The 24,403-nt window shown below is 45.6% G+C and overlaps 7 protein-coding genes across 7 annotated transcripts; 5 read left to right on the forward strand and 2 right to left on the reverse strand.

Moving 5' to 3' along the window:
* Window positions 1-1,023: 1,023 nt before the first annotated feature.
* Window positions 1,024-2,218, reverse strand: GLAREA_11697 (uncharacterized protein; the record flags this gene model as incomplete). The annotated part of the gene is made up of 4 exons (XM_008089840.1): window positions 1,024-1,373; window positions 1,422-1,634; window positions 1,687-1,756; window positions 1,805-2,218. The coding sequence occupies 4 exons, from the start codon at window positions 2,216-2,218 to the stop codon at window positions 1,024-1,026; spliced, it is 1,047 nt and encodes a 348-aa protein (XP_008088031.1).
* Window positions 2,219-3,763: 1,545 nt separating this feature from the next.
* Window positions 3,764-6,442, forward strand: GLAREA_11698 (uncharacterized protein; the record flags this gene model as incomplete). The annotated part of the gene is made up of 3 exons (XM_008089841.1): window positions 3,764-3,974; window positions 4,087-4,643; window positions 4,841-6,442. 3 exons carry the CDS (start codon window positions 3,764-3,766, stop codon window positions 6,440-6,442), a joined length of 2,370 nt encoding a protein of 789 aa, XP_008088032.1.
* A 2,756-nt stretch (window positions 6,443-9,198) lies between these two features.
* On the forward strand, window positions 9,199-10,010 carry GLAREA_11699 (Cytochrome c oxidase subunit E; the record flags this gene model as incomplete). Its single annotated transcript, XM_008089842.1, has 4 exons — window positions 9,199-9,437; window positions 9,558-9,603; window positions 9,669-9,786; window positions 9,889-10,010. 4 exons carry the CDS (start codon window positions 9,199-9,201, stop codon window positions 10,008-10,010), a joined length of 525 nt encoding a protein of 174 aa, XP_008088033.1.
* Window positions 10,011-10,775: 765 nt separating this feature from the next.
* On the forward strand, window positions 10,776-16,278 carry GLAREA_11700 (Cysteine proteinase; the record flags this gene model as incomplete). The annotated part of the gene is made up of 5 exons (XM_008089843.1): window positions 10,776-11,510; window positions 11,590-11,981; window positions 12,033-12,095; window positions 12,150-12,177; window positions 12,226-16,278. The coding sequence occupies 5 exons, from the start codon at window positions 10,776-10,778 to the stop codon at window positions 16,276-16,278; spliced, it is 5,271 nt and encodes a 1,756-aa protein (XP_008088034.1).
* Window positions 16,279-17,413: 1,135 nt separating this feature from the next.
* GLAREA_11701 (uncharacterized protein) lies at window positions 17,414-19,335 on the forward strand (the record flags this gene model as incomplete). The annotated part of the gene is made up of 6 exons (XM_008089844.1): window positions 17,414-17,435; window positions 17,517-17,579; window positions 17,645-17,713; window positions 17,777-17,848; window positions 17,931-18,023; window positions 18,104-19,335. The coding sequence occupies 6 exons, from the start codon at window positions 17,414-17,416 to the stop codon at window positions 19,333-19,335; spliced, it is 1,551 nt and encodes a 516-aa protein (XP_008088035.1).
* A 470-nt stretch (window positions 19,336-19,805) lies between these two features.
* GLAREA_11702 (uncharacterized protein) lies at window positions 19,806-21,020 on the reverse strand (the record flags this gene model as incomplete). The annotated part of the gene is made up of 1 exon (XM_008089845.1): window positions 19,806-21,020. The coding sequence occupies one exon, from the start codon at window positions 21,018-21,020 to the stop codon at window positions 19,806-19,808; it is 1,215 nt and encodes a 404-aa protein (XP_008088036.1).
* Window positions 21,021-22,673: 1,653 nt separating this feature from the next.
* On the forward strand, window positions 22,674-24,276 carry GLAREA_11703 (RmlC-like cupin; the record flags this gene model as incomplete). The annotated part of the gene is made up of 6 exons (XM_008089846.1): window positions 22,674-22,827; window positions 22,880-23,115; window positions 23,169-23,204; window positions 23,256-23,759; window positions 23,841-23,961; window positions 24,074-24,276. The coding sequence occupies 6 exons, from the start codon at window positions 22,674-22,676 to the stop codon at window positions 24,274-24,276; spliced, it is 1,254 nt and encodes a 417-aa protein (XP_008088037.1).
* Between the last annotated feature and the right edge of the window lie 127 nt (window positions 24,277-24,403).

Below are 24,403 nucleotides of genomic sequence, written 5' to 3' on the forward strand. Positions count from 1 at the left end.
TACATCTCAACATTTCCTTGCTTAAACATCACACAAGCAAGCTCCTCAGCGGGATTAACAACATATTTCACCCCCCGGACTACCTCCAAGAAAGTACAAATACCATACAAAGCGCCCCTTTACATCCGGTAGTATAACTCTAGGACAATCAACATCCAAGTTTCTGGTCATAGTCATAAGATCTTCAGGTACACGCTCTCGAAATGGCTAACACAAATCATGGCATGAGGTCGTGATACTCACATTGTCTCTAAAATCCCGTTGGCGTGACTTTGAGCAGCTGACATCACACCACCGATCAAGATTTTCCGTCGAGCAAAAGAAACAACGTACACCTGTCAGAAGCTTTGGAAAATACTGTAATCTATGGGCGAGAGGCGTTCGTCCACAAGGTTAGACAAATAAACTCTCCTCTGGCATTCAATTTAATCACTCCTGCTGCATGTGGCGCTGTATGGATGATTTCTCGTTCGTTGTTTTGATCATACCTATTTGAGCAAAATTTGGATAATGTGAGCACTAGTAAGGAAGGGTTTAAGGGGGGCCAAGAACCTACCACAAGCCTCTATATTCCTAAGAAGGCATCACTAAGCAAGAGTCTACTATCCACTCACCCATAGTGAAGCACACGTCTCCCATTCCCATATCCTCTAACTCTAAAGAGAATCACATCAAACATATCAACAGATTCTCTTCATTTCTCACTCTTCACTATCCCAAATTCATGTCCCAATAAAAAAGTTGCATGCATATTTCTCATTTTCTTTGATTGACATTATTATAGTTTTGATTTTCTTCTCTTCTTCGCCCACCCATTTCTATGACAAAAAAGACCCCCCCCTTGCAATTCGAAGAAGTACATTATACAGAGAATTAGATTCCCCCCTCTAATCTCAAACAGACCGTGTTGTTACAGTATCCACAGCTATTTTTCATTGGTTTCGTGATCGGTGCAGCCGAAAGATTGTCTTAACCCGCCCGCCCTCTGTTCCGAAGAAAAGTACATTTCCCGAGAGAGTAGATTTAAGCCTTTCGGGATCGAGTGACTCGGCTTGGAGTTGCGGTGCTGGAAGCGAATCCATTGGTGGCAGCTCCGTTTGTGATTGCTGGAGAAGCTTTGCCGTGGTTCATGAGAGAGTGAACATCTGGAAGTTGAGCATCCTTCAATGAACGAGCAGCTTTGCGACCAGTTGGGCGTTTTCCATCCTTCTTGTATGTCGCAAAGTAGAACGAGATGAAGAGAACCAAGTAAGAGCTGATAATTCCCATACCAGCAAAAGCAGCGAACTCTTCACCAGCGCAGTTACCAGCGTTTGGCATCCATGGGAAGTAGGTAGAGGTGAAGTAGGTGTAGGATGCGAAGTAGACGAAGACTAAAAGTGTTAGATTTGCATATAAATCGGAATGCCTATCAAACTTACCCAGATCAATAACAAACTGGACGATTTGGAAGGTGGTGATCCATTGCTTCCACCAGATGCGGATACCTCGTGCACTTTGGAAGTAGTACCAGTACATAACGACGTGAACGCCCAAGTTCAATGTGATTGGAACCCATGAGACTGAGGTCAAACCAATCAATTGAGTGTAGCAGAGAAGAGCAGTGGCGCCGTGGTGATAGCAGTGTAGGAAAGCTTCGCAGATGTTAGCAATTATCGACTTGGATTATATGCAGAGTTTGCATACTCAATGGCTTCTTCTTCAAAACGAGGAACACGGTATCAATCAATTCGAGGTACTTGGTGAGGTAGTTGAGCTAGGATCAAAGTCAGCGCGAGAACTCAGCCTCGTCACACCAACCTACATAGTACAGAATAACCAAAGGTGGTGTCCATCCTCCCTTAACATCGCAGATGGTATAAAAGAGACCATGGTGAGCCAAAGTTGGCACCAATTGCTCAACAAACAGAGCCAGCAGAGTAGCGCTGATTGCTGTAAGGTAGAAGTTGTGAATGATGAAGGGAATCTTCAACTTGAATGCGGGTCTGTTCCGCATCAATTCCCTCCCGCCCAATATTATAACATAGTATGCAAGAATCGTAATGCCAGTCTCCTTCAAAGTTGACATTGGTGTCTCCCGTGGCTGGAAATCAAAGTCCTGGGGATGATATCCCTTCACGGATGTGAAAGCCTTGTCGAAAAGAGGCCATAGATGCACGCCAAAAGGCCGCTCAATGCTTGGAAGAGGAATGGTTTTGAGGATATCCGAACTCGACATGATGGCGTTGAAAAAGGAGACTGGGTCGCAATTGACAAAAATGTGTCTTCGTATCGGTAGAAAAAAAGGAGGTGGTTTGACGCGTTATCGGCACCGTCGGATTACTCAGTGAGTGACCTCAGTATGACAACGCGATGCGATGCAGGCTAGGGAAAAGGTGCAGTTCGATTCGACACGTTGCGCCGGGGAAGATGAAGAGGAGGACGTAATCAAGTTAATTAAAAGGAATTGTCAAAGAAGAAGCTCGATGAAGGAGTGACGAGAAGACGACGGATCAACAATGAAGCTGATCTGACGATGGTAAAAAGGTGAAGAGGACGAAGGTGTTTGTGAAAAATAAGTTGGAGTAGTCGAAGTTTCCGTAAAGGGGTTGACGCCAAGGCTAATTTGACAGCATTTCGGGAGGTCCAGTAGAAAACCGGGCTGGAGTTGCCTGACATGTGACCAGAGTTTCGACGTCCTATCAATGATGGGGAATTTCACGGTCAAGATCCACCATGAAATTACCTCGGTCGGTGGTTGCTTTCAATACTCCGTATGTATTGTATTCAACTTGATATTGCCTGCTACGAAAAGCTCAAAAGCTCAAGTAAATACAAACAAACCGACATTCAGCCTCATATGGGGTACGTTGCAATGGCCAACTGGCCGGGCAAAACCCAATTGAACCCCATTCTGCAGATCACATACCACCCCAGCTCAGCTTTATTTCCAACGACCAGGAACGAAGCACATGAGGCAGCCTATGATGGTAGCCGAGGTAGGATCGTCGAGACGTGCAATCTGGATCGTGTGGTGTTTCTGATGGAGTGTTATAATTTATGGAAGAATACAGAAGCGAATCTGAATTGGGAAGAATTACGTGGTATCATATCATCACACCGCCTATTGGGTTTTCTAGCACGAGCTTTGCTACCAGTACTTGTGCTAGATAGACTGTTGGCTCTACGGCTTCAGAGATGACCACCAAAGAATTGTTTGGGAATTGAAACAACCAGGAAACTTGATAACATCCATTGCAATTATAAGTAGTCCAGAAAAGTTTATCCAGCGAAGCCTTCTCTCAGTACTCACGCCTCCAAATTACCATGGCAGGTAAAAGTGGCTTTCGTTAGAGAAAGCAAGGAATCGTACCTACGTTTCCTTGTCCGGTACGCACTTGATATGTTGGGTGGCTGGCGGAGGACATTATAAGTGTCAGTCACCTGCCCACTAATCTTGGACAGAATAAGTCTTATTTACTTAAAAACAATTGATGGATAACTTGACATTGTTCTAAGTTAATCCACTAAATATACGATATTTCGTCGACTTAATCGAAGAAATATCGTGTTTCGACGGCCACTTTTTTGGTTGCGAGAGTGGGCAGTTGCAGATCGATGAAGAGAATGGGGTGATCATACCGATTCATAAGCGAGCTGTTAAAATTGGCTGATATGTTTATAGGCAGCTGAAGTCTTCCATTTCCTTTCAAACTACTTGAAGAGCTTGAAATATATAATCTCATCTACAAACTGTGGCTTGGGGTGAGCACGCGAATCGACGATGGACTCCAACATACCAGAACCTTGGGGAAATGGGCCAGTTGTTACATGTGGAAAGGATTTTGTCGGAGGATGGGAGTATCTACTCCTAGCTCTAAAGACAAATGACGATTACAATGGCGACGAGGAGCAGCTTTTATCAAACGCCCGCTCATTATATACCGGCGTGATTGAGGATCTTGTAAGAGTACCGAAGAGTCTTCCTGTTAAAAGTACGTCTCCCTCAGAGCCTAGAATGCTCGATAAACGATGACTTTTGGAGATTCCTTAAGCCGTCCACAACCAAGTCTCACATCAACAACCCTTGCTAATGGTTAGACTTAGGTAATGAAGTACCATTTTTGCCAAATGCTCTTCATTGTGCAGACCAGCAGAATAAAGGCCTTTGCGTTCGTTGTCTTGGCTTGAAATTAGACATGGTCCACCAACCAAAGAGCAGCATCAGGGAAACACTTGCCTCTACTAGCACCGAACTGGGAACATTATCGGACCTGATAAGCTCGTCCTCTCGTTGTCAGCTTTGTCTTCTTTTCCTGGAGTCCATTACCGAATATAACAATTCACAAGTACTGCCGACCAGGATCAATGGTGCAGAGGTATTGGTGCAAGCCAACCGCGTACTATTTTGTCAACTCGAAGACACTTTTGAGATGGGGGTTCGATGTTTTGGAGAGGAGATTTCCCGGCTGCATGTCGTGCTATACTATCGTACGGACTCCACAAAAGCATGGTGCACTGAAATGCGACACATGGCTTTATTCCATCCTTACAGAGAACCATTTCCAGGAGAACAACGTCTATCCAAAGAACTCAGTTACTGTCGCCTACTGGGTAATTACGCCCAATCAAAGTTGCTGAAAGACTGGCTTCGTCAATGTGAGGTATGGAAATCGTCCAAGAGCAGAAATTCGACTCGTAGCACTTGCAGTCAGGCGTTTCTGGCTCGCGGCTTTATCTCTTTACTACATTAAATATTTAAATCATACATAGGCTTTGGTTGACAAACATGCAGCTGTATGCTCCTCATGTTTGCGATCGATGACACAATGAAACCAATATGGGCTAACTGTAATTATAGGAACAGCATGATGGAGACTGCAGTGAATCATGGCATAGAGGTGTTGAAGAAGCTCATTCTCTCAGGGTTATAGATGTGACAAAATTTTGCGTTGTCGAGGCTCCTCCTCGATGTAGATACTTTGCATTGAGCTATGTATGGGGAACTTCATGGACATTTCGTTGCACAACTGAAATTGCTACCGGATTGCACAAAGAAAACAGCCTTCGCGATTTTGACATCCCGATAACCATTCGGGATGCCATGAACTTAGTATCACGAGCCGGGGAGAAATATCTCTGGGTAGATGCTGTGTGTATCATTCAAGATGATGAGCTTGACAAGTTCGAACAAATCAAACAGATGGACCGTATATATTCTAGAGCAACAGCGACGCTCATAGCCGCTGGAGGTCATGGCCTGAGCTCAGGAATTCCCGGAATGAGGAACGAAAGCCGAGTCATCTATCAAGGACCTGTCAAGATCGATAAGAATCTTTATTTGAAGAAACTTGTGGAACACAGCAAAGACGGGCAAACAGGACATTCACTCTGGAACACAAGAGCGTGGACGTTTCAAGAGGAAGTGCTTTCCCGACGTACCATTATTTTCACCCGCGCTCAAACTTACTGGACTTGCGGGACATCTAGTTGGAGTGAGGAGATGATCCCTAGTTCCATCGTGGGCCCAGAGGCATCCGAAAGGTTTCCAAGGGAATTTTCGATGGAAGCATTCAGTCGATATGTGACCGAATACAGCTCGCGGCACCTTACTCTCCAAGAAGACGCTCTGTTTGCTATCTCAGCAGTGCTTCGGCGTATAGGCTTCTTGAACAACGTGAGCTTTCACTGGGGCTTGCCACATTTGCATTTCGGTAAGGCGCTTTGTTGGCGAGGTACAAAAGTTCGTCGTGAAGCAGCCTGCCAAATCGTTACAGAAAAAGAACGTATGCGTTATGTGCCATTTCCCTCTTGGTCATGGCTTGGCTGGGTTGGGCCCATCACATTCCTCTCACTTAGATATGGCATGGATGGGCAATGGTCGAAGCAGGGAATTTATCCAGAGATATTATTTTACAAGCTTGGTGTGGACGGGAGTACGCAAGAGATTGTACAACATCCGGATAGCTTAGTAGCTTCTGATGTCTCCCATGATATCTTGGATTCGCATCCAGAGGATGGCTTCGATGCTTTGCGTCGTCAATGGAGTGGTCCAAGGACTGTTGCAAGAAAGATCATAGTTCAGAGTAGTACTCGCAGCAAATCACAACCACTCACAGAAACCAACCCGGAAAGCACGGCGATGGACCCATTCGAAGATACAGGCCGTATCGTTTTCTGGACAAGTCACGCACGTATAACGCGCCGAGCCATTGACGGTAACGCACAAGGAGAAGACTATATTCTTCGTGGCGAGGACGAGGATGTCACAGGGTTCCCAGAAGGAACGGTCCTGGACGTCATCGTCGTTTCACGGGAACGCAAGTCCCAATATCTGGACCTATTGATTATAGATTGGAGTGAGACCGAGGAGAATGTCGCAATGAGGGTGGGACACTGCAGGGTGTATGAGGAAGACTGGGTGAAAGTCGAAAGGACTTGGAGAATGGTGATTCTGGAGTGAGGGATGAAAAGGTGATGTCTGGTAAGTGCGGACGAATATGTTGAAGGTCATAGCCGGCTGTGCTTGTAGGGATGAAGGAAGTATCAGGTCTCACAGAAGACAAAAGAGTGGCAGAACCTCCTCAACTCCATGTTTTGAAAGGCATAATGTGAAGCTGGTGAGGATGTTTACCTAGGTAGGAATATCTTATTTACCGAGAATACTAGACGAAATATACGATATTTCGTCAATTTGTCTGAGCAAATATCTCCTTTCGACTGTCAATTATTTTATCTACCGTGAGCAGGTATCAAGAGTAGTGTTGGTATACAACGAAGCTCTAGAATATCAATTTGGCAAAGTATCAACTTCATCTCCACTGTATCCTGTTTGCCAACTTCAAGATACACTATCGCCATACTATCTCGATTCTCCGAATTTGACAGATCTGAAATCCTTGGAAATTTTGAACAAAGCAACAGTGGGTTGCAAGTCTGACTTGGCATATTCTCAAGGTGGAACAGCGATAGTTCAGTGGAAAAATTTATATTTGCTTAAAACCTTTGAGTGAATATGCTATATTGCCTCTATTTTAAGGGGGAAATATTCCTGTCAGGGAAGGAGTTTTAGAAAGTCAGTTTGGGGTGTCGATACGCAAATGGAGTGTGCGCTATCAATCTTGCAACTCATAAGTGAAGTAACAAACATTGGTTTCATTCACAAAGCTACTGGACCAGAATGTTCTTGATTTAATTTATTAAGAAATATCAATATCAGATACCAAAAAAAGAATATTGAGTTTGAGTGGTTCTGCTTGAGAGAAGTGGATATGTAGGGCCGCAAGACTGACGGACACCTACTAATTACAACGACATTTCAACTCACTTCCCCAGAAGACACAGTTAGTCTTTCTTATAGAGACAATATCGCATTCCCTCAACCAAGTTGAGTAATGATAGGATCTTGGACGAAGTATCGATGTCGAAGTCGGTGTCTCGTCAGACTGTCAACACACTGGCAGGACACGAAGACGGGTGGATAGATTAAAAAAACTACTTTTATAGGTATATAAACTAGATATCAAGACTTAAGCTCTCTTCTATATACCTACTTACTAAAACTTACAAAGTTTAATAAAGAGCTGTGTGATAATGTTAAGTCTCGAAAGTGAAGTCTCCGATGTCGTCTCGCTAATTTACCACCACCCATCTTGTCCTCCGCGCTGCCACAGAGAGACCCTTCACACATGATTCAACCCTGATTGAGTACAGAATGATTCACTTACACATTCGTAAGGCCGAGGCTGTCAACAATAAATCGAGGCTGTCAACAAAAATTCTTTCAAAGATGAAGATGTCAACGAAAATGAATCGGAGGCCACAAGACCCAATCAACAGCTTCCATTCACAGACAATACATCGCACAGGACCCAATCAACAGCCTCCATTTACAGATAATACATCATCCTCTGTCACATGGACTGCGTATGACGCTAGCACTAGCGTCTTTCCGTTGTCCATAAAGGAAGGGATTGCTCGCCCGTTTGATCGTTTCCTCCCCAGCTCTCTTCGTCAATTTTGGCTTAGATCAAGTGTAGTATCTGTTCTTTTCAGTTTAATCTCTGAAAGTTGGCCACGGTCAACATCAAGATTATACTTATTTTTGTTCGCGAGGGGGAGGCCTCCAGGCTTGCCTGTGTCTGCTCCTACTGTGTTCTTGGTCTTACACTGCCTCCAAGCAACGCGACCTTTTCATTGCAAATTCTGCTGGGCAGGATTGTGAAGAAGAGTTTGATTTGAGATTGATGGGGATGTGGGTTGAATTGTGTGAATGGGAGATAGATCGATGTTGTTTTCTGAATTGTTTTCCTCTTTGAGATGTAAAACGCGTTGGCTGGAATTAGATCGAGATTGAATGTCAGGGTCATTCATTCGCGACGAAGCAGTTTAGTAAAGCTGAAAGGTGGGATAGGAAGTGATCGCAACAACAATCCTGGTCAAAGTGTCAATTGCAAAGGGAGATATGTAGATCGGAACACCAGGGGGTGGCATAACTCTCTGCGTAGCCAAGAACTAGAAGTAATATTTTAATGACGAAACAACATCCAATCTTTTCAATTTTTTTATCAGATCGTAATTCTGAGCCTCACGAACAAGCCTATGTTAACAAAAATACGACACTGAGCTGTGGTGCTGAGTTATCTACTTTCGGACTGTTTGAGTGCGCAGAGAATTGTGTCACCCATTGGTGGAAGCATGGATGTTGTTGCTGATCTGTGAGCAGAGTGGAATCATCCCACTGGAATGAGACTTGGAGGCGCTCATGTTCCCAGGAGGACGAGTCGGTCGTTTATTCCTACAAAGGTCTGACATATTTGGGTTTGATTTCCATCAATAGTACCAACAGCGGTAATACGACTGAAGCTTCACGAGCTCCTGGGGTGAGTCACGAAGCCCGAAAATTTGGGAGCTACTTGAATTTGCTGCTCTGGGGTGTAAACTTTGATAGATCTTAACAACAAATTGTCTCCCAGAAAATTGAACAACTAAACAAAGCTAGATAATCATTCTAATAAATACAGTAAACATGTCGCCGACATTTCATGTTGTTGTGACGTTGAATTCTGGCAAGCTCCCGCTTTTCCTCATAAGGCTTAGTAACAGTCCTCCAATCAAACAACCGCCAATGCACTCTCCTCGCAACGTCGAAAATCGTAAGTTCTTGAATTACAGCTCTCGTAAACCACAACTACAGCCTCCCACAACACCCATTTCCTAATGTCGTCGTCCTCAATATTGCGCATCGCTGCGCGCGCTCAGCCGTCTACCTTCTTCCGCTCCAATGGCATCCGCAGCTTAACCCCTCGCGCTTCAAACGCCATCTACGCTGCTCCAGCTCTGTTCGCGACCTCTGGATCAGCAAATAGCTTCAGCACCAGCAGTGCTCGCCGAGTGGATAAGGATGGAGAAGAGGCATCTACAAGTCACGAGGAGAGCTTCGAGGAGTTCACTGCCCGGTATGCCGCCCTCAATTGCATGTTAGGGATTATTTGGGGGGTTTCCACATAACCGAAACATCACCGTGATCCAACCTCCCGGAAAAGCTCGATTGCTGATCTTTCCGCGCCCATATACAGATACGAGAAGGAATTCGATCAAGTAAATGATGTCTTTGAGCTTCAGGTTTGTTTTCCCGAGCTCCTGGCGAGCCGATGATCAGGATAGTCACTGATGTGGACCAATTACAGCGAAACCTTAACAACGCATTCGCCTACGATCTTGTCCCCTCTCCATCTGTTCTCACAGCTGCGTTGAAGGCAGCGAGAAGAGTCAACGACTACCCAACCGCCGTGCGGATCTTCGAGGGTACGTCTCCATATCTTTAGGCCAACAGCACGACGAGAGTAGTTGAAATACTTGAATTCACGGGGCACTGCGGAACTACTGGCTAACGATTGGCGATATTAGGTATCAAAGCAAAGGTTGAGAACAAGGGTCAATATGACCAATACCTGGAGGAACTCAAGCCACTCCGAGAAGAACTAGGTGTGAGTTTGAAGGAGGACCTTTATCCAGAAGAGTCAAAATAGATGAGCGTTTGGTTGGCGATTGTATTATGCGAGAAGAAAGAATAGATGTATAGGTTGGAGGAGTAAATCCAAGGTGGGGTTGGAGCTTGTGGAGGCTCTGTGCTGCCGGAGCTATCTTATATGTACAGCTGTATCAAGAACTGCAATGCATCCATTTTCCTTCGACTATCGCTGCCCCTTTTCAAACAGATTTTGTGGATATTGCACTGTGTGTATGAGCCATAAGGAGCGGTAAGGAATGGACTGTGGAGGCCGAACGTTCTTATTGGAGATTATACCGTCGGTCATGATATTGACGTGATGCTATCAAGGTGGTAAATTACAATCTTTCTGGTAGACCTCGAGACTTAACTCAACGGTTAAGATACTAGCTGGTGTTTGGAAATTATCACAGGTCTTGCCTCCACGATCATCCCATTTCGGGGACTTCGACTACAACTATATCTCTAACTGTGGTCATTTCGAGTAATCGCTTGCACGTTTCTCTGCTTCCGGCGACGCTGCAAAATCACGATCTGCTCAAAAACTTTATTATCGAAGACAGTGGCTTTACCTTTACTTATAGCTGTTATCAGACTCATCAGGCAAGACCTTTCCCATCCGGACCCTTTGAGGTCTCGGCGACAATCTCAGCATTCTACATAGAGAGATATCGGCAGCCACATAACATCTTCTATTTCACTTCTCGATGAACATTAGCAGTGCTCCAAATCAGCCCACTTCGTACTAATTGCTATCACTAGCCACTCCGTTATCACCGTCACCATGGACAATTTACCTTCTCACCACCGCCAAATAAATTGTCGACAGGTGGCTGCTAAAAATACAATCCCGAGCACTTCAGCGAGACCGTGCAGTACTCCTGCTAGAAGCTTGAGCAGAGCGAAGGATTCTTTCATCAGCAAGCCTGTTGATATAGCAGTAAACAGCGCAGCAAACGCGATCAAGCAGATTCTAGATCCCTCTTTGGAACAACTACCAGGAGTTTCGATTTCAATAGACAGAAGATTTACCCTCTCCGGAGAGCTCACGTTGACTACCTTTAGCCAATCTTGCTCGACGTCTCGAATCCTTCGATTTGACCATGCATTGATAACTCTCAACGTTGCCGACGAAATGGCTAGAACTGCATCATCCGTTTCGTTAACCAATCAAAGCGCATTGCCCCTCCAGGTCACTCACCTCTTCACCTCTAACAACCAACAACTCAACACCACGAATACATTTACGCTTCCATGCCTTCCACCTAATACGCCTGGAGCCGCTCAAATAGACATACCTAATAATACGCCATGTAATCGACCCAAGAAAGGGACCCACGCACCGGTAGTAGAGCATGAACCACCGATCATGCCGAGCAGAAGCCCTGGGAGCAGGCCTCGCAAGCTTAAATCCGAACATATCGACCTTACCAAATCACAAGAAATTCCAGAATCAGACCAAGAGGGGCAGGTTCCGCCACAAACAAATGCAGTGGAAATAGAAGACGGGATCGAAGTGGTGCGTTTTCTCTGCACAATGCTGCGTGCGAGGCGATTTATTTGGATGGGGAGTCTGGAGCAATGCTAATCCATCTTAGAGCGACGACGAGAGCGAAATAGTCCAGGCACGAAGTGTTAGAAAACGGAGACCATCTGCCAAACGGAGGGAGGAGATATCTCGCCATATTACGCCAAATTCTGAGACTGTTAAGGGCTTTTCGAGCCTGTCTGGAGAGACACGCGGTGCGGAACGCCATTCGATTCTGCTCAAGACCGATAATCTTGACGACCGAACATCTACAGAACTAGCGAACGACGCGATTACATTGACGGACTTTGCAGAGCTTGATAAGTCTGGAAGGAAGCGGAAAAGGCACACTGAAGAAGCCGAGGCGCACAGCGAAAACGCAACCAGCAGCCAAGTCCAAGTTGTAATAGCATCTCCCGAGACTAGACCTGAGCGGACCGGGAATGCTCGCGCGCAGAAATGGTATCTTTCACATTCTACGCGCCGTTCCCCCCTTCTAATCTCAATTGACAGGGCCTCGCTGGGAGTAGACTACTACAAAAGCATCAAACGTACTTCTGATATTGAAAGTTTTAGGTAGGCTAAAAATTTCCGTATTGTCTTAGAACTCGCTGATGTTCAATTATAAAGCGCGCAACCCAAAACTAAGATCTTGATGGTAAACAACCCCCTTCTCTCGCCCTGGATCAATTCTGATCTGACCTAGAGGAAATACTCGTCCTATGGCCCAAAGCCTAGGAATACGCTTTTAAGCTCCGCCAGTCAGAAGGGTCCCTTTAATATAACGGCTGCCGAGTTTAATGGAGAAACATTTAAGCAGTCAAGTTCTAGTCAAGCTAGAAAAAATCCACCGAAAAGGCAACGCACTGACGACAGGGCGGACGCTAGCAACACATATCCTACCGAAATTATTGACCTCGAAGATAATAAGCCAACTCGAGCGTTCCGAGAAAGATCCACTACACGATCACTGAAGAGTGAGGGTAGTGGAGGCCTGCGGCAAAGAAGCAAGCCACCCACGGGCGTATCAGAGTTTCAAAAGGTCGAAAACAGGGTCAATCCAGCTCCTAGCCGCTCGCAAGCGAAGCATAACAATAAAAAACATGGACTTCTTCTCAATGGACTTGAGCAGTTGCTGGCAGGATCACATAAGGATAAAGAATTCGCAAGTTACACGAAACACGACAGCAACAGTGATCTATCGATTTATGAAGATAACAGTGATCCTATCAGCGATGTAGGCGGTGCAGAGAAATCACGGGGATTTTACTCAGCTCCTCCACGTTCAACGGCAACAGGGAAGATGCCTACCTCGAACCGCCAGAATTTTAGCAAAACAGGACTAAAGTCCCATCATTTTCCATCCTATGCCAAGTCGCAAACCTACGACGCAGCAAGCACGTCTCCAGATGAGCTTGCCGCCCCAGCCTTTGTGCAGACAGCTGCTAAGAGACGACGAACAGATGGCAAATCTGGTGAGAGCATAGAGGAGCTAGAGTCGCAGCGTTCTATCACAGACGAACAGCTAGACTTGCAGCATAAAGCTACAGCCGACGAGTTACTTGCCAAAGCTGACCCGGCCGAGCCTGCCGCAATTACGAGCGACACCGATGACGAGGCCGACAAGAGAAGAATCGATATTCAACCATCTGAATTTCTTCCTTCCAAAAAATCACGATCTACCGGGCAAACGAACAACAATTCTTGTATTGTGAAGCAGGTTTTCCCAGTCCAGGGTAATTCCCTACTAGCTCCTTCAAAAGAGAGGTGGCTTCTCGAGTATGATGTTGGCGATACGCAGCGAAAGAAGAACGCCCTGAAGTTCAGAGATTCAGATGGGAAGGAAGTTCTCCTCGTTGATTTATCGAAAATTTTGAAGATTGAATACGGTCAAGATAGCGCCAAAACGATCATTTTCACTAGCGCTAATCAAGATACTTCTTCTGGTACTCGTGCTTCTGGCACTCGTATACATATTGAACTTGAAAGCGCTGATGCGAGCACCGATCTTCGAAGTCGGCTTAAAAAGGTGGAACCCACAATCAATCTGATCTCAAAAGGCCTGGCACAGGACGGGGAAAATTACCTGGACAGAGTCTTTCAACGACCCAATAATCATCGGCTAATGCCTGTTCCGACTAAACCGTCCAAGCTTGAGGCAGATGATTTGCAGTTGATTGAGAGCAATTCTCATGCTCGAAATGAGCAGAAATGGAAAGAAAAGCAAAAGGCAAGAGAAGGCGGCCAAACTCGCAGCTCAACGTTGAGAAATGAAGCCACGGATACTCCTCAAGTTGCGAAATCCAAAGGTCTCGCTCGGAACATGCAGGTCGACCAAGAGCCGATTCACACAATGATCCAGTCCACCAAGTCGAAACCCGTTGAACCACAAGCGTTTTATGGAAATGGCTTTTCACAGCGATCTTTGCGCTCAGCTGCCGAGCCAGATATGGTGCCAACCCGGAGCTCGTTACGCGTGCCTGGAAGAAACGCCGCTCCTCGAGTTCGCGCCGAAACCCCCCCGCCGCCACCAGCATGGACTGAGGTGCATCCTGAATGGCATAAAGATTGGAATGGTACCGTTTATTATCCTCCAGGGGGGAGAAAGGGACAAGTCACCGTAGAGCGTGATGACATTCTACGCCTTAACGAAGGAGAATTCCTCAATGACAACCTTGTCACATTCTATCTCCGGTATCTAGAGCACGAGCTTCAGCAAACCAAGCCAGAAGTTGCCAATAGGATCTACTTTCAGAATTCATATTTTTACCCCACTCTGACGAAAGGAGTAAAAAAAGGGATCAACTACCAGGCCGTTCAGCGATGGACCAGAACCGTTGATATCTTTGCCAAGGATTATATTATAGTTCCGGTATGCGAGAATCTTCACTGGTACGTAGCTATTATATGCAATGCCTCGAAGTTGCTCGAATCAAAGGGACCAGAGGAAGACGTTGACGCCGCGGAGCAAGATCGCAAAGATGCCCAAGCGCCAGCCGGTCCATTTGAGCCCTCTTTATCTACGGATCGTGGTAACACCAACGGCGATGGGAGTGTGAAGGAGACTAATGATTCTCCTGCTTCAGTACCCGATGATGCAGATCTTAGAGAGAATAAGGTAGAGAGTTTATCCGCTCAAGCTTCATCTCAAGAAAAGCCCGTCCGGATGCCAGATACAGATTGTGATTTGGGTAAATCGAAGTTGTCTGTTGCACATCCCAAGGACGAAAACAAGGAAACGACTTTGTCCTCCTCCGATGGCATTTCGGATTTACCAATTCTACATCGGGGCGATGAAGCTGTGACTAATGCCTCAGATGTGGATTGCATCGTGCCTGTCGAAGACCATCCTATTGCTAATGTAAAGTCTGATATACTTCCTAGGTCCCCACCGAAAAAAGCTGCTTCAAATCGGAAGGCTAAGAGGATTTCAAGACTACCACTACGTGATCCAGCTAAACCCAGGATTATCATTCTCGACTCTCTCGGGCTTCCGCACTCTGCCACTTGCACAAATCTCAAACAGTATCTGGTTGCGGAGATTAAAGACAAGAAAGGCAAAAATGTTGAGCCACCAAAGGAAATTGGTATGCTTGCACGAAATATTTCTCTTCAGGATAACCACAGTGATTGTGGTTTGTACTTGTTGGCTTACATTACGAAGTTCCTCGAAGCACCGGATGATTTCGTTTCCGGGGTTTATCAAAAGAGGACGGATCTTGTATGGCAACCCAAAGCCTCAGAAATGCGCAACGATGTTCGTAGCCTTCTGTTGAACCTCCAAAAGAACATTGTGACTCCGAAATCAGGGAAGAGTCGATCTAAGCGAACCGAGAAAGCTGCCAAAGAACGCCAAGGATCCCTCAAGACTCAGGATTATGCACAACAACTTCCATCCAAGACAGAAACTTCCAAAGCAGAGCAGGATCATGTAGCTACTCCTTTGACCAAATCATTGAGCCCTAAACCGGAAGTGCACACTTATGCTACCAAGCAGACCTTTACGGAGTCCAAAGGTGGCAGAAGTCCAGAGCTTGGCCCGTCATCATCCGGCCATCGCGAAGAGGATGAAATCCATAGAGACGCTGGTATATCCGAATCGTGCCCAATGGAGATAGACGACTCGCCGGAGAACAAGCGCTTTACAGATGCTTCGCAACAAGGCCGTCGAAGTCCAGCTCGTGAGGCGTTGGCGCCCTCACCCAAATCACAGTCCTCGTCTTCTCAAAATTCTGCTGAATCTTCATCGACTTTACCTCAGCGGCAGACCGAGGATGTTGTGGAGGGTGACAACTCGGTGCACCAGTCTGCTGCATCAATGCTTCCAGATCCTCCAAGTACACCCGGTCTTAGATACCCGCTTGTCGGCGATGGAAGGCGTAGCGACTCCCATACTCCCGGATTGTCAATGTCAGTAATCATGGATGAGCCTTTGCCGCGTGTAGAGGGGGGTGCTGATGCACTCTGTGCAGATTCAAGCCCGCAGAGCATTGACGAGCCTGACTGTGGAGATGATTTAGACACGAGTCGATCACAGATCGTCCAACCTTCGGCAGAAAACCATGAACCACTTCCATCGGATGATGACAGTGAGTCAATCACCAACAGACTTACCCAAGCCTGCATAAATGGTGCCCAGTCGTCCCCTGCCCCTAACCCAAAAACTTCCATGCCTGGTAACTTCTCCGACGGAGAAGATTTTATGTTACTGGCGAGCGACCCCCAGGAATACGTTAGCCTAGGGTCCAACGATCATTGATGGTTTTACGCAAGGTCATGTTGGCAAGGGCACAACAGTAAAGCTTCCGGACTACAATTCCATGCTAGTTTGCTAGAGCTATTGATCCTTTGTTTTTTGTTTGTTTTTCAGCATAGCAACGGCGTTTTTATATCCAAGATTTTGCATTTAGACGCATGTTGTATTTAATTTTAGCACCACAAGCGGCGGGGATCTGCGGTGCTCGTCAATGGCGGCGGAATGTCTGTATGACAATATGAATGGCTCACTGGAAGCGGTATATTACTCAGGAGTCAGTACCATAGCTCGGGACAATGGACATTAGATGTCTGTTTAGGGAGGCTTTAGCAATGACAAATATATACTAATTTCAGACTGTACCCAACAAGTTGCTTGCCATTTAAAGAAAAAAGGTGAAAGGATGTTCTGGTTGGCTGGATCTTTCTAAAAAGAAAACTCAATGGGGAGGTTTACAGTGGATTCATCTCACGTGTCGTTGATGACTAGAATCGTGCTGGCCCATTTATTTGCGTGAGTTCTTCCCGTCCGAATCTTGTATACGTTTGACTTTCGTACTTGAACGGTAACCAAGAACTGTTCGCAGTAGTACTGCCATCAAGTATGAAGGAGTAGGGTGGGATCATCGGACTCTGGACCGTGAGCATGAACCCTCTCATCGGAACGATAGCAGTGCTTTAGCCACTCAGAATGATCGCACATGTTTGTTTCCTGGTAATATTGTGTGTTCCAGGTTGAAAACTCAGTATACTGTAAGGATCAAGTCATGGAGCTCTCATGTATCTCATATCTTCTCTGGTGCGTCGCTTACAGTGTTTTGGTATACGCTGAGGATTATCTTCGAGAAGAAATATTAGGCAGAAAGACTGTGAGCTGCCATTTCAAAGTTTATGGTGAATGAAAGCACTGATAATTGGTCAACCTAGTGAATCTTCAGGTATTTAAGATCTGTGTTCTGTATTCCCGACTCTGACAACATCAACAACATCCCTGACTACAACATCGATGAGCCCGACGATACAGAGTCCTAAAACGCAATAAAATCAATAGACTCTAGACTTCGAACCTGTACACTAGGTAATACTATTTCTTGACACATTTGTTACATTCAACACTGCAAACAAATCCATTCTCAACAATGGAGGGTAAAACAACCCAAAGTATGTTGTTAACCCTCTCTTTTGGAATCCCAGACTGGTGAATTAGCCTGGAGCCTCTATAATGTTACTAATTACGCACAGGTGAAAATGATACCAACAGTGTCAAAAGGTCGAATGTCATAGACACTCTGTATACTCTAACGAGTAAGTCAGCCTGCGCTCGATCGGGCCTCCGACCTGGTATGATGTTCGTAGCTAATTTGTTGTAGATCAAAGCAAAAAAGATGACGGTTCCGACGTGATGGAAAACATGACAAACTCCATGGTGTCCTTATTAGGTAGGTTTTCCTGAGTTCCAAAAATCGGGAATCGCCATGATAATCGGGATTAATTGGGTGTAGTGGTAGCTCTTTCTGATATTCCGTACAACCTGGATCTCGAAGATGCCCTGGATTCGATTCAATCCCAGACAGGTAAGTTCTCTGTTGCTTGAACGAGTCCAAATGCAGCCGATTCAATGTTGGCTGCATGATGTTCAATCCTGACTGATTATAGAACAAATCCATATGGACAAAGGCTCCTCAAAGTCGGATTCCAAAAAAATACTCCGTAGGATTGTAGCCGCCTTGGAAGAAAACTTGGGTGCAGGTAAACACTTTCTTCGTTGTGTTCGTCCTGCGAGTGGTTCCTTATTGTCAGATACCTAGCATGCTGACCTCTTCTCGAAGCACCGGAATCGAAAGGCCCTCTTGTCGATGGCCTACCAGCACTTCTCAGATCAGAAACTAAATCCTCTCGAAAAGCTCACAAAACCCTGACTCACAACATAACCAATGTTGGAAAGCTCAGCCGCGCCCAGGATTTGCCTGAAGACACTTGGCGAAAGTTTGATGAACTCCGCGAAAAGTACCCCGAGTCGCAAAAAGCTATGGATGGCATGGCGAAAATCTTCATCGGCTTGATTGGCACCGACGTTGAGTACTACTATCGAGTTCAGGAATTCGTCAAGGAAATTGATAAACGCCGGGAAATAGAGGAAGAGAAGAGAAAAGTCGCTGCGGAGAGGTTCAAGAATTACATGTCTGATCTGAGAAGATGGATAAACGATTACAAGGAAGCAACAGGGAATTATGAGAAGGTCAACGCGAGACTCGAGCTTGAAAATGCCGAACTTAAAGATGAAAAGTCGGTCTTGAAACAACAGCACCTGAAGGATATAGAAGCCAAAAACATGATCATTGCGAAACACGAGCAGACGATCAACGATGTCGGGAAAGAAAAGCTTCGAATAATTGAAAGCCACGCAGAGGAGATCGCGAGAATTTCCAAAAACTTTGACGCTATGAAGGATATCTGCAAGAAACGTAAGCAGTCACTTGCTACAGCGGAAAAAGACAACAAGCATCTCGAGGAAAAGATTCTTACTCTGCAATCACAGCTGGATCAGGATCCTCAAGTACAAACAGATGACAAGCTAAAGAAAGAGCTGGAAGAATTGAAAGCCGAGTGCAACGTACTCCGATCACATTCGAAGACTAGCAAGGACATGGAGAAGAAAATCAGCGATATCGCTGCCGCGAAGGCTGTTATCGAACCGAACAAGAAGATCGCGGAACTCGAGAATAAGCTTGAGATTCTTGAGCAGGGACGGTTGGCGGATCATGAAGTGATGGTAAAGTACTCGCAGGATATTGATGAGCTTAAGAGCGAAAAGAGCTCTTTCGAGGAGAGCCAGAAGAGTTTAAATGATGAGAATGTGGAGTTGAAGGCGAAGCTTGAGATTCTTGAGCAGGGAAGATTAGCTGATCACGATATGATGGTTAAATACTCGAGGGATATTGATGAGCTAAAGGGTGAAAAGAGTTCCTCGGAGGAGCACAGGAAGAGGTTGCAAGATGAGGTTGTTGAGTTGAACGCGAAGCTCGATATGTATCGAACATTGATTAATATAAGGCGATGAGGGGCCCTGGAACACAACAACCCGAGACATATTCAAGAATGGCGGGCAGGTAAAGATGGAGGAGTCCGCTGGCGAGATGACGGAGGTTGCAAAACTCAGGAGGCGGGTTCAGAGTCAGGTATGACTGCGTTTGTTGCGAAAACTTTTGTTATAATATAAATTCATGGTGGCGTGGTTGCGAGGAGTTATTTGAATAGGAACAAGCATGAGGAGACATGTCGACCTAGAGTATCTACCGACTTATATAGTTACTGTTATTCAATCTCAAGCTTGTTAGATATACCTTCGCGAGTAGTAGTCTGTGCATAGTACACTTAATGCTGTCAACAACCAGCTTCTGTGCTATGGCCTCCACCTGCCAATCGGTTCTTGTGCTCTACAAGTCCCTGTCATCTTAGCTCTTTGAGTCTTTAGACAATAGGCAGTCGACAGTCAACTAGCTTTTGCAACCATTCCATTCACTTTTGATGTTAGAAGACTCCGTAAGGAGGATACTTCACGAAAGTCGAGGGAGGGATTGCTTGATCGTAATAGTGATTTGTCCGTTCAAGTTCGCGTTCCTCTGCTGTAAACGGCTCGCCGGCGCCTGAATACGGGTTCGGATCATCTCCCAGAAGCGGCTCTTCGAGAAGCTTCTTTCTTAGCACAAAGGTTGGAATGTGCTTTTCCTCCAGGTCATCCTCATCGTCGTAAGAATTACACAAACCCCACTCCCAATGTTCTTCTTCCATTGGAGATAACTTGATCTCCCACCCTCGAGCCGCGATGTTTTCCATGTGATCTTCGATAGTGGTTCTACTATACTTCTTGTATTCTCTTTCCACTATCACTGTTGGACATTTCCCAGTCCAGATCACGTCTATCAGAGGCTTGGACGAGCCCAACTTTTGCAGCGGTGTTGAATAAAGTGATCTAAACTTCTCTATGAGATTCGGTAAGTCCATGCCGCACCAGCCCTGTTGCGGATAGTGATCATCTACACGAAAAACCATTCCTTGTCCTGGATAATCGGTGCTCAACTTAAAATCGATCGCAAGCTGTGAAGATCGTTTCTTTCCTAATAATTCAAAGATTATTTCCACTGTAGGGCTGATATTTTCAACCCATCCATATTTAAGAGGAGTACGAAATTGAAGATGTGGGCTGCGGGGGAATATGGGATCTTTGAAAAGGTCAAGACCCGATTTTCTCTCGCCATTAGCACTCTGCCAGACCTCTTCGGGACGACAGGCGTCAATTTCTAGCCTAGATAGGTAACTTCTGTTTCGCTCGTTAATCTTAAATAGCCAAGACAGAATATAATCCCAATTGTGATCTCCGACGAAGGCAAACACGTTCTTCCTATAAAAGACCTTGACGGCTTCTCCTCCAAGCTTCTTGTTACAGTAAAACAGATTCGTGGAATATTTCGTGAGGCAGGTTTTGGTGATAGAAGCATCGATCCATAGAGCATCTGTTGCCATAGATCTTTTGACAACATCTATGACCGTTGTGTAAGAAGAATCGGGAGGTCTGCTGAGAAAGCCCCATTTTCCTTTCCATACGACTATTGGAGAGGGCGATGAGAGTGCCAATGTGTAAATGTGGTCACGAATTTCTGGTGGGAGATGGATGAACTTAAAAGACGAGGCAGGCTCTTGATCCTTATCCGTCGCGTCGCGAAGGGTCTTGGGATTTTCGTCCATGGTCGAAAGTGGAAAGGTCGTGTAGAGAAAGGAAAACCTCGTCTCGAACTTAATTCCTGCCGTTTGGTAACCTCTTTGAAAAGTCTACGAGATTCTTGGGTCGTTACGCTGTCGTCTGTTGTTGGTCTTGGCAGAAGTCTTCCGCTAGAGCAAAATGTCCACCTCGCCCACCCCACGAAGTTGTTTGCTATCTTTTCTTACTTTTAACTGCACTGCATCTGCTGTAGTCAGTCCTTTCTGATTACCATTATTTCGGCAACGCTATTTAGAACTGACTCATTTGCTTTCGGTAATACGGAGGTAGTACGAGCAAAGTGTCACGGGTTTGAAGATGCAAACAAGGCCAAGCTTGAAGCAAACCCGAGTAAAGCCAATAATGTTACACATCAGTTAACCAGGAGCGCTCTTATCATTAAGATAATGGAAGTACACCATCTACGAAGTACTTTGAAGTAGCACCAAGAGATTTCCGTGGTATTCGAAGATTCTGGTCAGTTGATGGGGATGTCGGGCCGGCTAACACGGCGACCTTTATTGTTTACGGCCCGAGTTAATGGATCGATATCTGATCCCGCCGGAACTTTACACACATACGGGAAATCATTTGATAGCCCTTGATGATTCTTAAATTCGGAGAAAAGCAGGTAACCAAAAGATGATCAGGATAGATACAATCCTCAAAAACTATGTATCACCTTCGAGAGCGACCGTCCTCTTAGAGATGATCCGAGAAAGCATGTCGATTCAAAGACACAGCTAGAACCGAATGGGGTTGCAAACCCCTTGACCTTCGGTCAACGCTGATGATGACGATTTGAGTTGCCAAGGTCTTGGAGTCCTGAACGTTTTCTCGATAGAGCATCTTTGATCTGGCCGCAATTTCCTACGACTAATGATTCAATGTCTCCCACGAGATGGTACCATCTCCATTGCCCACCCTTAATCACATACACCTCACATCAACTCCAGTTTCTCGTTATAGAGACCAGGGTTAATGAGGAGTGAGAAAGTCTGAAGCACGGCATAACCCTTAAATCTCACACCGATACTTCGCAACCACGAGGACGTTACTCTTGTTGCACCAACGGACAAACGGACCGCATATAAGCGAGCATATATGGTGGCTATGACAGCACAAAACTTGCGTGCTGCAATCTTTTGTAACTTTGTGATCTGCATTGATACTTTGTGCAATGGGAAGAATGGATATGTGCAACACTGGCCAATATCGGGGTACCGCAGGTCACGCTGGACAAGATTCGGGTTCGAGAGTGCTATAAGATAATGAGTGACTCCTTTTTGGCCACCTCAAATCACTACAACACGGATACTCAGGATTAGTCGCAAAGGGTTGAGCAGTTATCATTGAGAATCCAGGGCTGAGGACTCGTTGATGGTGAGTATTTCTTGGGCAATTTAAGCGAAGCGTGTATACTCTTTTCCGACAACTTTCGATAGCCACCTCCTCATCCTACTTATTTATCATTTGCATCTCGTCGAGCATCGACCAGCCGCCGAATACTCAGAACTGCTCATTTTGAAACTTGCCTGAGTCCAAGAAAATAATTTCTTTCAGGTCCTAACTTCTTAAATATAGTTTTAACGTCGGAATCGCGAAGCATTCCTCACGGACGTTAGATCGACGCGTCCAAAATGAAGACAACCATTTTCTCGACAGTAATTCTTTACGTTGTACTGACTGCAGCCCTTAATGGAAAAAGAACTAAACACCTAAGACCTGTCCTCGAGAGAAGAGAGGAGCAGGTACTGCAACCCATCGTTGGCGACAAAGGCGCAGAGATACTAGGTATGCCACTTTACGTCCGTATTGGAAAATTGAAGATACTCACGGAAGTCAGTCCCCAAAAATCATGCGATCGATTCTCAAAATCGGGATTCTCTTCAAGTACCACCATCAGATGCTGGGTTGGTCATGAATCTCAAATGGAGCTTTTCGCAATCAATGATGAACTTGCAGCAAGGCGGATTCGTAAGACAGCAAGTTGCCAGTGATCTACCATCGAGCCAGGACTTTTCCTCTGCACAAAATCATTTGGCAAAAGGTGCTATTAGGCAGATGCATTGGCATTCTCTTGTAAGTGTTCTCTGGGTTGCTGAGTACAGGAAGGTTGATCTGATAAGCATAAGAATGAGTGGGGTCTAGTCACAGCTGGGTCTGTCCTTGTAAGTTTCCCAACTCTCAACATTGAATTTAGAACTAATGAGATTATTGAGATTGCGGCAGTGAGCAACGAAGGCAAGAATCAAGTATTCCGAGCCGACAAGGGTGACATTTGGTATTTTCCGAAGGGACAAGGTCACACGATCCAAGGTCTCACAGACCCAGGCGCAGAATATCTCCTCGTTTTCGATGCCGGCGATTTCGATTCCACAAGCAGAACTCTGAATGTTGCAGACTGGCTCATTCACACTCCTCCATCCGTTCTCGCCAAGAACTTCGGCGTTTCGAACAATACCTTCAAGACTCTTCCAAAGGCGTTGGGAAGTATTTTCAGGGGCAACCTGAGTAGCGGGTCAATCTTGAGCCCATATGGAAAGTTGGAGGGGAACTCGAGTTATCACTTCCAGGCTAGCAAGATGCCGATGAAAGACGCGCCTGGAGGAGGTGGCAAGTACATGATTGTGGATAAGAACAATTTTCCAATCATTACTAGCTTAGCAGCTATGATAGTTGAGGTTAAGCCAGGAGCTATGAGAGAGTTGCACTGGCATCCGACTGTGAGTCTCATGACTTTTCTGACTTTCCGTCGCGCCAAACTGCTGGAGTCAAACTAGTAACATGATGCTGACTGTATTTAGGGAGTCGAATGGTTGTACTTCGAATCTGGTTACGCGCGTGCTACAGTATGGCTCGGTGGCGGAAATGCCCGAACTTTCGATTTTGAGGCTGGTGATACTGCTGTATTTCCTGACAACTCAGGTATGTCAACAACTCATTTTCTTTCTCGTTGCATTCAATATTTCTTTTCTGAGGAATTTTTACCTCTTTTGTGCCTTTTCTATTCATTCTCGGCCGCTAAAGGGTGCGTTAGGTCATTACGTAGAGAACACACATCCGACCGAGACACTTCGCTACCTTGAGATCTTCCAGTCAGACAAGGTGGTTGACTTCGGTCTCGAGCAATGGCTCGCGCTCACACCTCCAGATCTTGTCGCACAGATACTGAACGTTAGCGTGGAGACGGTGAAAAGTTTCAAGTCTGAGAGGGGCATTTTAGTCAAAGGTAAAGAGTGATTTTGGGTTGTAAGCGAAAATATTGGAAATATTAACTCGGCTCCACAATCGCTGGAAAGGAGGATATGTGAAGGCTGACCTCGTTTCAAATGGGAGGAACAAGAGATATGTGCCTGGAGGAGCTTCT

Source organism: Glarea lozoyensis, assembly GCF_000409485.1.
Source record: "Glarea lozoyensis ATCC 20868 chromosome Unknown GLAREA8, whole genome shotgun sequence".
In the NCBI taxonomy this organism is placed as follows: domain Eukaryota; kingdom Fungi; phylum Ascomycota; class Leotiomycetes; order Helotiales; family Helotiaceae; genus Glarea; species Glarea lozoyensis.